A 14,793-nucleotide genomic window follows, 5' to 3' on the forward strand; every position below is an offset into this window, starting at 1 on the left:
ATAGGTGCCTTTGGGAGCCTTCAATGCGTAGGATGGGAAAGCTAATGGCCTTTCTGCTGCCAGCAGTTAAAGCAGTTGCTCCTGAGAGTTAATTTTGGTTTGCTAAGGCATTTGCAATCTGAGATCAAGGAGGATCAAGATTGGGGATTATAGATCGATTTCTCCTCCATAAGTCTAGGTTCAAGTTCTCTTTTTAAAGTTGGTTCAGGTGAGTGGTCATCATCACCTTCCTGTGGTTGCAATATTCTTAAACATTAATCACACGCTATGGAAGAAGTGTTTCCTTTTATCAGTCCTAATTCTTCCCCGCAGCATTTATTAGTCCTAATTCTTCCCCCCAGCATTTTCAACGAATGCCCCCTGGTTCTAGTATTGTGAGATTACTTTGTGTACACTTTGTGTACACTGCAGAAACTGCCGATTTGCAGACAAATCCGTATTTCATCGAGACATGTGTCAGATCATTCAAATAGTTAGCAGTCCCCGTTCCCAGCTACCAGGATAAGCCTTCTTTGTAGGTCAAACTGGAGCCCAGAAGAGAATTCTCAGCCTTCTGCTGACTTCAGGCAGAAATTGTGCTGCGGTTGACAAGAAAAGCAGGAGCGATTTCCCTGGAAAAGTCCCAGACAGCTGCAAGTTTTTGATGCCCCCCCCCCCCCCCCGCCGCCCCTTTCTGCCTCTTTCGGTTCTGCAAGCGCGGATCAGTTTCCCGTGATTTAAAGCCGCTCAGCTTTCTCCCACATCTGTTTTTCTCTGCCACTGCGCCATTCCAAAACACGCGGCTGAGCGTTTCCAAGCGCCTGGCTTTGGTCTCCGTCAGATGTGTTTTGGTTGCTGTCGAGCCATCTGGGGACAGCAACAGCTCCTGGCTGACCTGGGGAAAACACAGCGACCTCAGTCTGGGTGAGAGGGCGTCACGTCCACGGAGTTCCTTGTGGCACGTGGCTGATTCACTGGGTTGCCCCTGATGATCTCCCACCTGAGGGCAAGAACCGGTGAACACCAGTTGGGAAAATGCACCCCTGATGCTGACCTGTTATTGTGTGCCGGGATTGGAGGTTGACCAGTAATCCAGAAGTCTACCTGTGGCAAAGAGTCATATTAGTCTGTAACTCCAGTAATCTAGATAAACAGGATCACAACGTTCCTTCGCCAGCATGGCCAATTGGCCATGCTGGCAGGCTGATGGGATTTGTAGTCCACTTAACATCTGGAGAGAGCCGCAGGTTGCAGAGACCCATTGCTGGCAGGGGCTGGTGGGAATTCGTAGTCCACTTAACATCTGGAGAGCCACAGGTTGGCAGACCCACAGCTGGCAGGGGCTGATGGAATTGTAGTCATAATCTAACATCTGAGAGCCGAGTCGCTGCAGACCCATTGCTGGCAGGGGCTGGTGGGAATTGTAGTCCACGAACATCTGGAGAGCCGCAGGTTGCAGACCCATTGCTGGCAGGGGCTGATGGGATTTGTAGTCCACGAACATCTGGAGAGCCGCAGGTTGCAGACCCATTGCTGGCAGGGGCTGATGGGAATTGTAGTCAACGAACATCTGGAGAGCCGCAGGTTGCAGACCCCTGGTCATGGCTCACTGGAGTCCCCATGAGACCTTCCTTAGAGCTCTTCCTACTGCTGGGAACGTTTATCCATGTCTTTAAAGCCATTCCTTCCGGGAGATTTCGCCCACATTACGTCGATCTGTCGTGCCTTATCTTGAAAGACCGCTGACCAGCTGGAAGTGATTTCCAGGACTTCTGAGCATCCCCCCCAATACCTGCCAGCTGGAAAGACCGTGCAACAGACAGAGGACAGCCTGTCCCTTGGAACAAAGAACTGCCGCTAATGTTGGACGTTAACATTCTGACACGTTTTGGGTTCTGGGCGCTCCAGGGGCGACATTCCCAAGAGAGCTTGCCAGGCGGAACGGAGCTGTGGAGCCAGGGTGGAGAACGGCCTGGGGGGCCGGAAGCTGTCGTTGGAGCTGGATACTGGGAAGCTGGTTCCAAGAAGGCCTCTCTGTGTTACATCTCCTTTTAAGAGGTTTGTGGAGGCTCCCAGTGAGCATTTAACAGAGGAATCATTGGGATAAAAACAACCATCACGAGAAGCAGCGATGAAGAAGAAGAAGAAGAAGAAGAAGAAGAAGAAGAAGAAGAAGAAGAAGAAGAGGAAGAGGAGGAGGAGGAGGAGTTTGGATTTATATCCCCCCTTTCTCTCCTGCAGGAGACTCAAAGGGGCTGACAATCTCCTTGCCCTTCCCCCCTCACAACAAACACCCTGGGAGGTAGGTGGGGCTGAGAGAGCTCCAAAAAGCTGTGACTAGCCCAACTTGTGTCTTAACAAGCTCATAGAAACTCTTATCTCGCAGTGATAAGAGTACTCAGCTAAACAATCTGGCAGGCTGGTCTGTCATTGGATTGGAGCACCTTCCTTATGAGGAGAGGCTGCAGCGTTTGGGACTCTTTAGTTTGGAGAGGAGACGTCTGAGGGGGGATATGATTGAAGTCTATAAAATTATGCATGGGGTAGAAAATGTGGACAGAGAGACATTTTTCTCTCTTTCTCACAGTACTAGAACCAGGGGGCATTCATTGAAAATGCTGGGGGGGGGGGGGAGAATTAGGACTAATAAAAGGAAACACTTCTTCACGCAACGTGTGATTGATGTTTGGAATATGCTGCCACAGGAAGTGGTGATGGCCACTAACCTAGATAGCTTTAAAAGGGGTTTGGACAGATTGATGGATGAGAAGTCGATCTATGGCTACCAATCTTGATCCTCCTTGATCTGAGATTTCAAATGCCTTAGCAGACCAGGTGCTCAGGAGCAGCAGCAGCAGAAGGCCATTGCTTTCACATCCTGCACGTGAGCTCCCAAAGGCACCTGGTGGGCCACTGCGAGTAGCAGAGTGCTGGACTAGATGGACTCTGGTCTGATCCAGCAGGCCAGTTCTTATGTTCTTAAGGTTCCCCCAGGTTGCACCCTAAATATATTAAAGCGCTTACAAGCTCTTCCAGCTCTCTTTGGCATGAATTGTCCCTTTGAATCAAGAGATGCAACGTTAAAGCTCGTACTGTGTACGAACGCTGATACTCTTACAGCTAAGACTTGTTATAATTAAAAACTCTGTTCTTGAAGATATTGAGTACATATAGTGTTGTTGTGAGCATCATTGTCGCACTCATTCTGTTGTATATATGCACTTTATTGTTTGATACACATTTTTGAACACATAAAAAGCGGTGTATGCAACGCGTTTCTGATTGTGTATGAATTGTCCCTTATCAGTCAGTACCCTTATTCCAATTTCTGTAAGAAAATAATCCACGCAACACAACATAGCTGAATGGATGTGAGGAAGTCACCTTGAGTAATTATCCCGATTAAGATTGAAGAATTGTAATCTGAAGAAGAATCTATCAAAAACGGTTACAGTAGCGCAACCCGTTTATTATTGGATATTCAATTGACGGACTTGGCTCAGACCGGTCCGCATTGCCATATAGACCTACTTCTACTGACTGGAATGCAGTATATGCAGCTATTGATAAGTGATTGATTATCTCCAAAGAAGAGGTTCCGTCCAAGTACCTATACGGACGAAGACATAGGACCGAGTGAAGAAGACATCGCTAAGTCACCTTGACTATGTTGTAGGGTGATGTGATATGTGTAGTATTGTAAGAGTCTAGGCCAGTGATGGCGAACCTTTTCGAGACCGAGTGCCCAAATTGCAACCCAAACCTCACTTATTTATCGCAAAGTGCCAACACGGCAATTTAACCTGAATGCTGAGGTTTTAGTTTAGAAAAAACCAGTTGGCTCCCTCTTCCTCCGCCCCACCCGCTCGAGCAGGGGCCAGCCTCTCTGTGCCTCTCTAGCATCTCTGCCTCCTCTGTACCCCCCCCCCTCGGACAGCAGCCACCCCCCCCCCCGGACAGCACAGGCACCAGGCCCACCAGCCGAGTCCTCCCTGCTCACCGTGGTGCGTGCATGTCGTGCTCAGTGACCCAGGCCAGCCTAGATGTGTTTGTGGGGGGTGTGTGTGTGATTTTCCGCCCCCCACATGACGAACTCTGTGTGCGCATGCCCACAGAGAGGGCTCCAAGTGCCACCTCTGGCACCCGTGCCATAGGTTCGCCATCACTGGTCTAGGCTCTGATGTTGTTTGCACTTTTCACTGGTTGCACTTTATGTTTTGCACTTTATATGTGGGCTTAGCGCAATTGATAAAGTAGCGGTTGATGCAGCGCGTTTGTTGTTTGTGGAGCTGTTAACGTTGCATCCATTGAGAAATTGGTTCTTCCATGGGTCCCTGATCAAAATTTCTCCAGGGAAATCTCAGGAAGGCTGTTCTCTCCACCTCTCTAGGGGGTCCCCTCCTCTACAGCAACGTGAAATTTGTCTATAATTCGGAGCAGCTGAACGGGACCCAGCGGGTGCTGCTGGACAACGTGATCTCGGAGAAGGAATGTCGGGAGTTGCACCAAATTGCCAACGTGAGTAGCTGGCCGTACGGTTTCGGTGAATTTTGACAAAGATGTACACACTCTGACAGCCTCAAGGCACGTGTACTTCCTATTTTGAGTAGCCTGAATTCACTGGGAGACATATATTGAAAGGTGGGGATACCTGACCACGCACATGTTTTCTGTTTCAGGGCATTGTACTGGCTGGCGATGGATACAGAGGGAAAACCTCGCCGCACACACCCAACGAGCGTTTCGAAGGGGCCACCGTTCTCAAGGCTCTCAAGGTGCGAGTTTTGCTGTACAACTTTGTCCCTTTATTTCTTGGAAATGTCCCCATTAAAATGCTTGAGGCCGTTCGTGTTGGAATTTCCAGCCTTGCTTGCATGCAGCAGCAGCACAAGCAGCAGGGAATTCTGGGAAGCTGCACGAACATTCTAAAGGTGACAGTTAAAATCCGTTGGTGGTATTCTGTTGTTCCCTGACTGACTGCTCTTGAAAGGACCCTGCTCCCCATTTTTAATGAAAAAAAACCAAGGCTTGAAGGCAGGCAATACTGTTGTGGCTGCTTATCAGCCATCCCAGTGGCCACTGAGAGGGCATTCGTTTCTTAAAGCTACAGGCACTTCTGTTGTTCGTGGGGGGGTGGGGGGGTTTAACTCCCTCCCAATGCAGTTTTTTTGCAGACCTGGGTGTTTTTTTCAGATTGTGGAAAGACCCGTTTAATCAGTTCACGGCTCCAGTCTCTGGGACTAAGTATCCACAGATCTGGCCACATTGACAATTAGAAGAAGAAGAAGAAGAAGAGTTTGGATTTATATCCCCCCTTTCTCTCCTGCAGGAGACTCAAAGGGGCTGACAATCTCCTTGCCCTTCCCCCCTCATAACAAACACCCTGTGAGGTGGGTGGGGCTGAGAGAGCTCCGAGAAGCTGTGACTAGCCCAAGGTCACCCAGCTGGCGTGTGTGGGAGTGTACAGGCTAATCTGAATTCCCCAGGCTAATCTGTACAGGCTAATCTGCATTAGATAAGGTTTCCCCCTTTTCCTATCTGTCCCATTTGGTCCCGACCCAGCTGAATACGTATTTTTCCTCTCTGAGCCTAAACTCCACTGGGCCCACTCTTTAGCCAGATGTAATATCCTGTAATATCTTTAAGACAAGGAAGGTCTAAAAAAGTACTACATCATGAAATATTGTGCATTTGTGTGGTGCATTGCGAAGAACCTGTGGGTTATGTTTTGCATCACTGCCCCCTTTATACAGAGGCAAGAATGTCGTTATTATTGCCCCATTTAAGCGGCACAGATAAATGGACTGACCAGCAAAAGATAGTGTATTTATTAAAGAACCGCTCCAGAGCCATCCTAGAACAGACTGCAGCAGTGGCGTAGGAGGTTAGAACAGGAGCAGCAGTGGCGTAGGAGGTTAAGAGCTCATGTATCTAATCTGGAGGAACCGGGTTTGATTCCCAGCTCTGCTGCCTGAGCTGTGGAGACTTCTCTGGGGAATTCAGATTAGCCTGTGCACTCCCACACACGCCAGCTGGGTGACCTTGGGCTAGTCACAGTTCTTCTGAGCTCTCTCAGCCCCACCTAACTCACAGGGTGTTTGCTGTGAAGGGGGAAGGGCAAGGAGATTGTCAGCCCCTTTGAGTCTCCTGCAGGAGAGAAAACGGGGATATAAATCCAAACTCCTCCTCCTCCTCCTCCTCCTCTTCTTCTTCTTGTTCTTCTTCTTCTTCTTCTTCTTCTTCTTCTTCTTCTTCTTCTTCTTCTTCTTCTTCTTCTTTTTATATATTTTGTGTGTGTTCTGATGATATGCTGTTAAAGGTGTGGTGTATTGTATTGTATTGTATTGACAATTAGATATACTGAAGATGAATAATTTTGTTTGCTTCCAGTTTGGATACGAAGGGCGTGTCCCTCTGAAGAGCGCCCACCTTTTCTACGATGTCAGCGAGAAAGCCCGCAAGATTGTGGAATCCTACTTCATGCTCAATTCCACCCTGTATTTCTCCTACACGCATCTGGTGTGCCGAACGGCCTTGCCAGGTAAGTCGAGTCCAAAGCGTGGCACCTCCCTCTCTCCCCAAATAACCGGATGGAGGGCATCTTAACTTCGTGCACCCTTTGCCTTTAAGACCACTGCAAAGTCTCCACACACTAGGGCCGTGGTGGCGAACCTTTGGCACTCCGGATGTTATAGACTACAATTCCCATCAGCCCCTGCCAGCATGGCCAATTGGCTATGCTGTCAGGGGCTGATGGGAATTGTAGTCCATAACATCTGGAGTGCCAAAGGTTCGCCATCACTGCACTAGGGGTTCTTTTTGTCATGCCCGCCAACCTCCTGCCAGTGGTCAGACTCAGGTTCATGGAGCAACCTGCCTCTTCCTTGGTGGTCTCCCGTGCAAACCAGCCCTGCTTAGCTGGCAAGATCGGGCCAACCAGGTCAGGGCCTGAGGTCCAAAGTGAAGATCACAAGCCCGTTCTCATTCCCCTCAGGCCAGCAGGGCAAAAGGAATGACCTCAGCCACCCCATTCATGCGGACAACTGTCTTCTTGACCCCGAAGCCAATGAGTGTTGGAAAGAACCCCCCGCGTACACCTTCCGTGACTACAGGTAAGGCCTAAGATACAGGTGCGGGGGGCACAGAGATGCTCCCATCCCTGATTTTGTTCCGCTGCAACCTTTCTTCATGTCTTGGTCTGACTCCAAGGCCCCTGTCGCACATGCAAAATAATGCGTTTTCAAACCACTTTCACAACTGGGGTGCTGTGTGGTTTCCGGGCTGCGTGGCCGTGTTCTAGCAGCATTCTCTCTTGACATTTCGCCTGCATCTGTGGCTGGCAGCATCTTCAGAGGATCTGATGGTAGGAATGGAAAGCAAGTGGAGTATATATACTGTGAGGTCAAAAGGTGAGGCCCTCTGAATAGAAGTAGCCTGGCATGTGAGTCACAGAGAAGTCTGTAGCATGTGAGCCTTTGACAATACACTTTCACAAAGCCTTCGACAACACACTTTCACAACTGTTTGCAAGTGGATTTTGCCGTTCCGCCCAGCTTCAAAGAGCACTGAAAGCAGTTTGAAAGCGCATTATTCTGCATGTGCGGAATGAGCCCCAGAGCAGTTCTGTTGTTTGTTTTTCCTGTACTGTAAATCAGTGGGGCCGGAGGGTGGGTGGGCGGGCGGTGGTCGAAGGCCACTAAATGATTTTACAGCCCAGACCAGGGTTTTAAGCTAGAGGCTTCCTGGCCACGATTGGGAATGAATCCCATTGGACAGGATAGGATTTGCATCAGAGTAAATGTCCAGTTAATTGGACTGTGGTGCTCAGACGCTCCTTGCGGCAAGCGGTCCCGTGATGTGCCTTTTTCTTCTCTTTCTAGCGCTCTCCTTTACATGAACAGCGATTTTGAAGGGGGCGAATTCATCTTCACCGAAATGGATGCCAAGACTGTGACGGTGAGCAAGGCCCTCTCTTTGCTGTGGGTTGGGCCACAAGATGGACCACGTAGGAGTGGAGGCTGAGAGTGTCTTACTGGACCAAGGACCCCCAGCAAGCTTCTGTGGCAGGGCCAGGATTTGAACTTGGGTCTCCCAGATCTTAGTTTATTTATTTATTTATATATCAAATTTATAAACCGCCCACCCCCGAAGGGCTCTGGGTGGTGTACGCTGGGCCAAACATACAATGGCCAAAACAACATAAAATAAAATAAATTAAAACAAGTTAAAACAATATACAAAAATCCATAAAACTATCAGCATCAATACAATATACATAACAGCAAGATTATAAAAGTGTGTGTGGCGCCCGATCCCAAGGCCGGGCGGGGGTAGCAGCATCAGTCAGATATTATATTGGACGTGCTGATGGTAAAATGGCACATAGCATGGGGGCATCCTGGAGGGGGGGGGGTCCGCGGCCGGCCTCACCAAAAGCCCGGTGGAACAAAACCGTTTTACAGGCCCTGCGGAATTCTCCAAGGTCAACACTCTGACCACTTCATCCCACCGGCTGTAGGATTAATATGTTCTTGGATATTGGCAATTTAGCTTATTTGGGGATGTTGTAGAAACAGCTATTTATTTACTCTGTTGCAATATATGATATTATAAATAAACGTACAGATAACTAAGGGCATTTCCCCACTTGCCACGCATTCCCCTATGTCACGCATGCTGCTCCTCCCTCATCGTGCTGCCATTGGGCTCGCTCGGCTTCCCATCGCACTTGCACTTCATCGTCAGCCAAAGCCTGCCTCGCTCGAAGAGCCTTGCCAGGAATGACGAGACGCTGAGTGGGGCGCTGACAGCGGGCGGTGTCAGGGCAGCCGCGCTGCTGTCACGCTACTCTGTAGTGGGAGTAGTTAGACCCCGGGCGCCACTTTGCCTACAGTGAAGCTGGCAGAAGGTAAGTGGGAAAACGCCCTAAGCTAGCATTTCACTAAGTCAGCAACTTTAAACTTAAATTGCAATCCTCTCACGCCACCTACTGGTCTGATGTGAAAATTAATTCTGGTAGGTTAATGTTAGATTTTATTGAGTGATGCACAGAATTATTCCCTGGTTTGCCTCCTATACAGAATTATTTTGTAATATACAAAGCAGCAGTTAGGTTTCCTAGCTGAGACAGAAAATCCATGTTCAAACGCTGATCAAATGGTGGACACAGAAGTGGGGTGCGATTCCCTCCCCCCTGTGCACATACAGAAAGAAAGTTTGTTATGTATTTTCAGTCCTTTTCATTTTCCAGCTTTAAGTTTTGCCTACTTGTGCTGATTTTTGTTTTGTGTCTTTGTTTTGTCCCAACCCTTGTCGAAATGTATTTAGAACGTTGACATTTTATTGATTTGGGGTATTGTGGGGTTTCCGGGCTGCATGGCCGTGTCCCAGTAGAATTTTCTCCTGACGTTTCGCCTGCATCTGTGGCTGGCATCTTCAGAGGATCTCTGAAGATTCTAAGAGATTCTTCAGAGGATCTGAGATGCCAGCCACAGTTGCAGGTGAAACGTCAGGAGAAAATGCTACTGGAACACGGCCATACTGCCCGGAAACCACACAGCACCCCAATGATCCTGGCCATGAAAGCCTCTGATTTAATTAATTAATTTATTTATAAATATTTATGCCCCACCTCAAACCAGCATGTCTGGGCAGCCTTCACGGATTAAAATTGTTGTGAGAGTTGGGATTGATATATGGGTAGGGTATTGTCAAATTGCCAGCTAGGTAACGATTATACTGGAACATTTTAATTGTTTATTTATCAATGTAGAGTTTTAATATTGTGGGTTAAAAAATGTGTGTTAGCTGCTCTTCCCTTGGCCAGGGAAGGTGGGGCATTAAATGATATAAATAAATAACAATAAAAACTACAACAAAATATAATAAACAGACTGTAACAATTGAAACAACAATAAAAATAACATTAAATTAAAAACCCCACCCCGCGCTCCCGCACCCCCCACACTGGGGGTGGGGGGTGTTTATTTATTTATTTATTTATTTATCTATTTATTTATTTTATTATATTTGTATACTGCCCTCCCCAAAGGCTTAGGGCGGTGTCCATCAATAGTAAAAACAGCTTCAAACATCGTATATAATTTATATAAATACATAAAATAACAAGACTCCCGATGGCTTCAGCCAGGGAGTCTAGCCAAATGCCTGGCCAAAGAGGAAGGTCTTCGCCATGCGCCTAAACCCAAAAAGGGTAGGCACACGGCAGATCTCCAAGGGGAGACAATTTCTTTTAAGCATAAGCATAAGCATTTTATTGTCATTGTGCATGCACAACGAAATTTACAGCAGCCTTCCTCGATGCACACAATTTTAGACTCATACCCCCTCCTCACTTTCCCCTTCCTCCACCCATCCCTCCACAGCCCCAAACACATCAACACGAAGCCGCGGAGTTCAGCATCGCCACAGCTCTAGAGGAGAAGCTGTCTCTAAGCCTCTTTGTCCTAGTTTTGATAGACCTGTGTCGTCTGATGGATGGTCACAGTTCAAAAAGAGAGTGTGCTGGATGAGACGGGTCTCTCAGAATATGTTGGGCTTTCTTCAGGCTTCGGGCATTATAGAGTTCTTCCAAGGAGGGGAGAGGGCAGCCGATAATCCTCTGTGCAGGAGTGATCGCCCTTTGGAGCGCCTTCCTATCTGCCACTGTGCAACTGGAGAACCATACACAGGTGCAGTAGGTGAAGACACTCTCTATAGCACAGCGGTCAAAGGACACCAGGAGTTTTCCATTCAGTTGTTGTTTCCTTAATAGTCTCAGATAGTACAGTCTTTGCTGGGCCTTCTTGACCACCGCGGCAGTCTAATGTCTCTGTATAGGCATTAGCTGTTTCCTGGGAGTAGTTACAAGTGTGTTCTTGATTTTTGCAGGCGTCCATCAAGCCAAAGTGCGGGCGAATGATCAGTTTTTCCTCCGGGGGGGAGAACCCTCATGGTGTGAAGGCCGTCACGAAGGGTCAGCGGTGCGCAGTGGCGTTGTGGTTTACCCTAAACCCGCTTTATCGGGAATTGGTGAGTTTTCCATTGTTGGGACAGTTGGATGAGAAGGTGAACCCCAATAATGCTTTCTTGAAGACTGACTGCTGCATCCATCCCATTTAATATAGGTCAAATCACCACATCTCCAGAATCCGAATCAGTGTAGAGCAGTGGTGGCGAACCTATGGCAGGGGTGCCAGAGGTGACACTCAGAGCCCTTTCTGTGGGCATGCGCAAACAGAGTTCATCATGTGGGGGGGGGGCAGAAAATCACACCCACACACCCACACACACATCTAGGCTGGCCTGGGCATGACCCTTTACCTGGGAGTAAGCTCAGTTGCTGGCAATGGGGCTTGCTTCTGAGTAAACCCTCCTAGGGTCGTGATTCACCCATTCGAAGTTTGCATGGTTGCTTCACCAAGCTTACTCCCAAGTAATGTGTGCCTCAGAGCCAACTGTTTTTTTTCTAAACTTAAACCTCAGTATTCAGGTTAAATTGCCATGTTGGCACTTTGCAATAAATAAGTGGGTTTTGGGTTGCAATTTGGGCACTCGGTCTCGAAAAGGGTCGCCATCACTGGTGTAGAGCCTTCTCTTCGGCTGGGCTCAGGTTAATGCCATCTGCAATTCTTTTTGGAAGATACCGAATGTAGCATATTTCGAAAGACATTGCCCCTGTAAAGCCAGACCGCATGGAAGTTATCTAGCATGCTCTATTTTTACCTCAAGATCTGAGCAGAGTCTTATCTGGTGAACTAGATTTGTTTTGTTTTGTTTGTTTGTTTGTTTAATTTTAAAACCGTCCATCCCTGAAGGGCTCTGGGCGGTATACACCAGGCCAAAAACAGTATTACACACAATAAAATAAATGAAATTAAGTTAAAAACAATGTACAAAAATAATAAAACGTAGCAGCATCAATACAGTACAATACAGTACAACAAGATGATAGAAGTATGGCGCCCGATCCCAAGGCCGGGCAGGGCAGCAGTGTAGATTAGATGTTATAGTGGGCATGCCAATGATGGAATGGCACACAACACAGGGGCATCCTGGAGGGGGAATCCACAGCCAGCCGGCTTCTGTGTTCCTCCACATGAAGCCTGCTGGATGATCATTGGCCAGTCCCAGTTCTCTTTGAACTCTCTCAGCCCCGCCTGCCTCACAAGGTGTCTGTTGTGGGGAGAGGAAGGGAAGGAGTTTGTAAGCCCCCTTGAGACTCCTTACAGTTGAGAAAAGCGAGATATAAATCCAAATTTCACCACCACCACCACCTCCTCCTCCTCTTCTTCTTTTTCTTTTTTCTTTTTCTTCTTCCTCTTCTTCTTCTTCCTTATCTTCTTCGTCTTCCTCTTCTTCTTCCTCCTCCTCTTCTTTGTCTTCTTCCTCTTCTTTTCTTCTTCTTCCTCTTCCTCTTCCTCTTCTTCCTCTTCTTCCTCTTCTTCTTCCTCTTCTTCTTCTTCCTTCTCTTCGTCTTCTTCTTCCTCCTCTTTTCTTCCTCTTCTTCCTCTTCTTCCTCTTCTTCTTCTTCCTCTTCTTCCTCCTCTTCCTCTTCCTCTTCTTCTGCCTCTTCTTCTTCTTCTGCCTGTTCTTCTTCTTCATCTTCGTCTTCTTCTTTACCTCTCCAAACGTGCAGAGGTTTCATCTGCCACATTCCTGGAGCACTGCTGCCACCTAGCGGCATTGTTTGGAAAGCGCTAGGAAAACGTCCCTGTGATGTTGCAAGAAAAACAGGGAAGGTGGTGATGATCCAATTGCTGAATATGTGTGCAAGCTTCTGAGTGACACAGAAGCCCGCAGGACCAGAAAGCTCAAACAGAGGGGCACAGAAGTTCTCCTAACTGGGTCCCTGAATGCTGGCAAGGGAGGTGAGGCCCATTTCTCAGACTCAGACTCTCAGACTCAGACTCACATCAGTGGCGTAGGAGGTTAAGAGCTCGTGTATCTAATCTGGAGGAACCGGGTTTGATTCCCAGCTCTGCCACCTGAGCTGTGGAGGCTTCTCTGGGGAATTCAGATTAGCCTGTGCACGCCCCCACATGCCAGCTGGGTGACCTTGGGCTAGTCACAGCTTCTCAGAGCTCTCTCAGCCCCACCTACCTCACAGGGTGTTTGTTGTGATGGGGGAAGGGCAAGGAGATTGTCAGCCCCTTTGAGTCTCCTGCAGGAGAGAAAGGGGGGATATAAATCCAAACTCTTCTTCTTCTCTTCTTTGAAGAAGACTTGTTCTTTCTCACAGCCACTCATGTTCCAAAATCTCATTCCCCCAAAATCTCGTTGACATCTCAGGTGCTACTGAGCTCAGAGTTACCTGACCTCGACCCCTATCCCTGCTGCGTCTTCTCTTTCCCGCCCCCGGTTCTCCATCCCTTAACCTCCTCTTTCTTTGTTCTCCAGGAGCGGATCCAAGCTGACGAAATCGTGGCCACGTTCAACCAGGAGTATCTCGGACACAGTGAATTCGGCATCAACCCCAAGGACGAGCTATGAGCCAGGCCCAAGGACATGCAATGTTTTTTTAAAAAGAAAAAATATTTATTTAATATTTGTTTCAAAGTCTTATCAGAACCCTTTATTTTTGTACAAAGCCTGAATCTAAATTAATGGACAGAGTCAGTAGGGAAAGAAAAGGGGGGGATTGCAAAGCAGTCAAAACCCTCTCCGCTCACACTGTGCCTCCCAGTGGCCCTCCGAGTCTTCCACTGGGATTCTCCTGCACTTTCTCAGATTCCAATTCCAGTGAGCCGCCTGTTTACAACATCCCTGCGCTGGTGCTGGCCGTTCTGTTACCCTGTGGCGCTGAGTTTGAGAGCGCCGAATGAAGAAGCGTTTTTGTTAGCACTTTCCACACAAATTATCTAAAACGTTTTCAGTTCCCCCTCCCTTTACCACGATATTTGTCTGCACTCACCCCCTTGAAAGGATTGCTGGCCCCCATTAGGTTCCCCCCTCTTCTGAGCTATGTGTTGAATCGATGCATCTGTGCTTCAGTTTCTTAAAGTGATTCTCATCATTGGTATAATCAACGCTTTGAGGATTTAACCGCACAATTTTTTTAAAAAAAGCACAGAGAAATGATTACAAATAAACAGTTGAGGGGGGACGCGGACCCACAAAATGGCACCGTGGAGAAGGTTCGGGGACGGCACAGAGGAACGGAAAACGTCGTCAATAGATCGCACAGCAACCGAAGACATTTTGAAAGCGTTTTTGACTGAAATGTTTTAAAAAGAGATTCGTTTAAAACAATTTGAGGCTGGGGGGAAAAACATTTTCAGAACGTAAGGTGGGGAGAAACAATGTGGAACTCGGTGGAGGAAACATTTTGTTTCCTGCCTCGAAACATTTTAAAAGGTTTGTGCAGAAAGGGACATTGTCTTCCTCCTGATTCTCAACCGGATCATCATCATCCAGATTAATTCTCCTGTGGTTTTCCAGTGAAAAGAGAGGAACAACCATATAGGGCCGTGGTGGCGAACCTTTGGCACTCGAGATGTTATGGACTACAATTCCCATCAGCCCCTGCCAACATGGCTGATGGGAATTGTAGTCCATAACATCTGGAGTGCCAAAGGTTCGTCACCACTGATATAGGGGGTAGGGCAGGCGTGGCCAACCTATGGCACCCCTGATGTTCATGCACTACAATTCCCATCAGCCCCTGCCAGCATGGCCATAAAGGGGGAACTAATTGGCCATGCTGGCAGGGGCTGATGGGAATTGTAGTCCATAACATCTGGAGTCCCAAAGGTTCGTCACCACTGATATAGGGGGTAGGGCAGGGGGGGCCAACCTATGGCACCCCTGATGTCC

At 48.0% G+C, this 14,793-nt stretch overlaps 1 protein-coding gene across 1 annotated transcript in view; it reads left to right on the forward strand.

The window, feature by feature from the left end:
- P3H2 (prolyl 3-hydroxylase 2) overlaps positions 1-14,489 on the forward strand; it is a 36,144-nt gene extending 21,655 nt beyond the window's left edge. Inside the window, exons 8-14 of the mRNA XM_048506998.1 lie at positions 4,370-4,497; positions 4,659-4,754; positions 6,370-6,520; positions 6,974-7,091; positions 7,860-7,935; positions 10,870-11,010; positions 13,378-14,489. Of these exons, the coding sequence (XP_048362955.1) occupies positions 4,370-4,497; positions 4,659-4,754; positions 6,370-6,520; positions 6,974-7,091; positions 7,860-7,935; positions 10,870-11,010; positions 13,378-13,470 (803 nt within the window). The 3' untranslated portion in view covers positions 13,471-14,489. The remainder of the gene's footprint in view (positions 1-4,369; positions 4,498-4,658; positions 4,755-6,369; positions 6,521-6,973; positions 7,092-7,859; positions 7,936-10,869; positions 11,011-13,377) is intronic.
- Positions 14,490-14,793: the final 304 nt, after the last annotated feature.

This window comes from Sphaerodactylus townsendi, linkage group LG08 (genome assembly GCF_021028975.2).
Source record: "Sphaerodactylus townsendi isolate TG3544 linkage group LG08, MPM_Stown_v2.3, whole genome shotgun sequence".
NCBI lineage: Eukaryota > Metazoa > Chordata > Lepidosauria > Squamata > Sphaerodactylidae > Sphaerodactylus > Sphaerodactylus townsendi.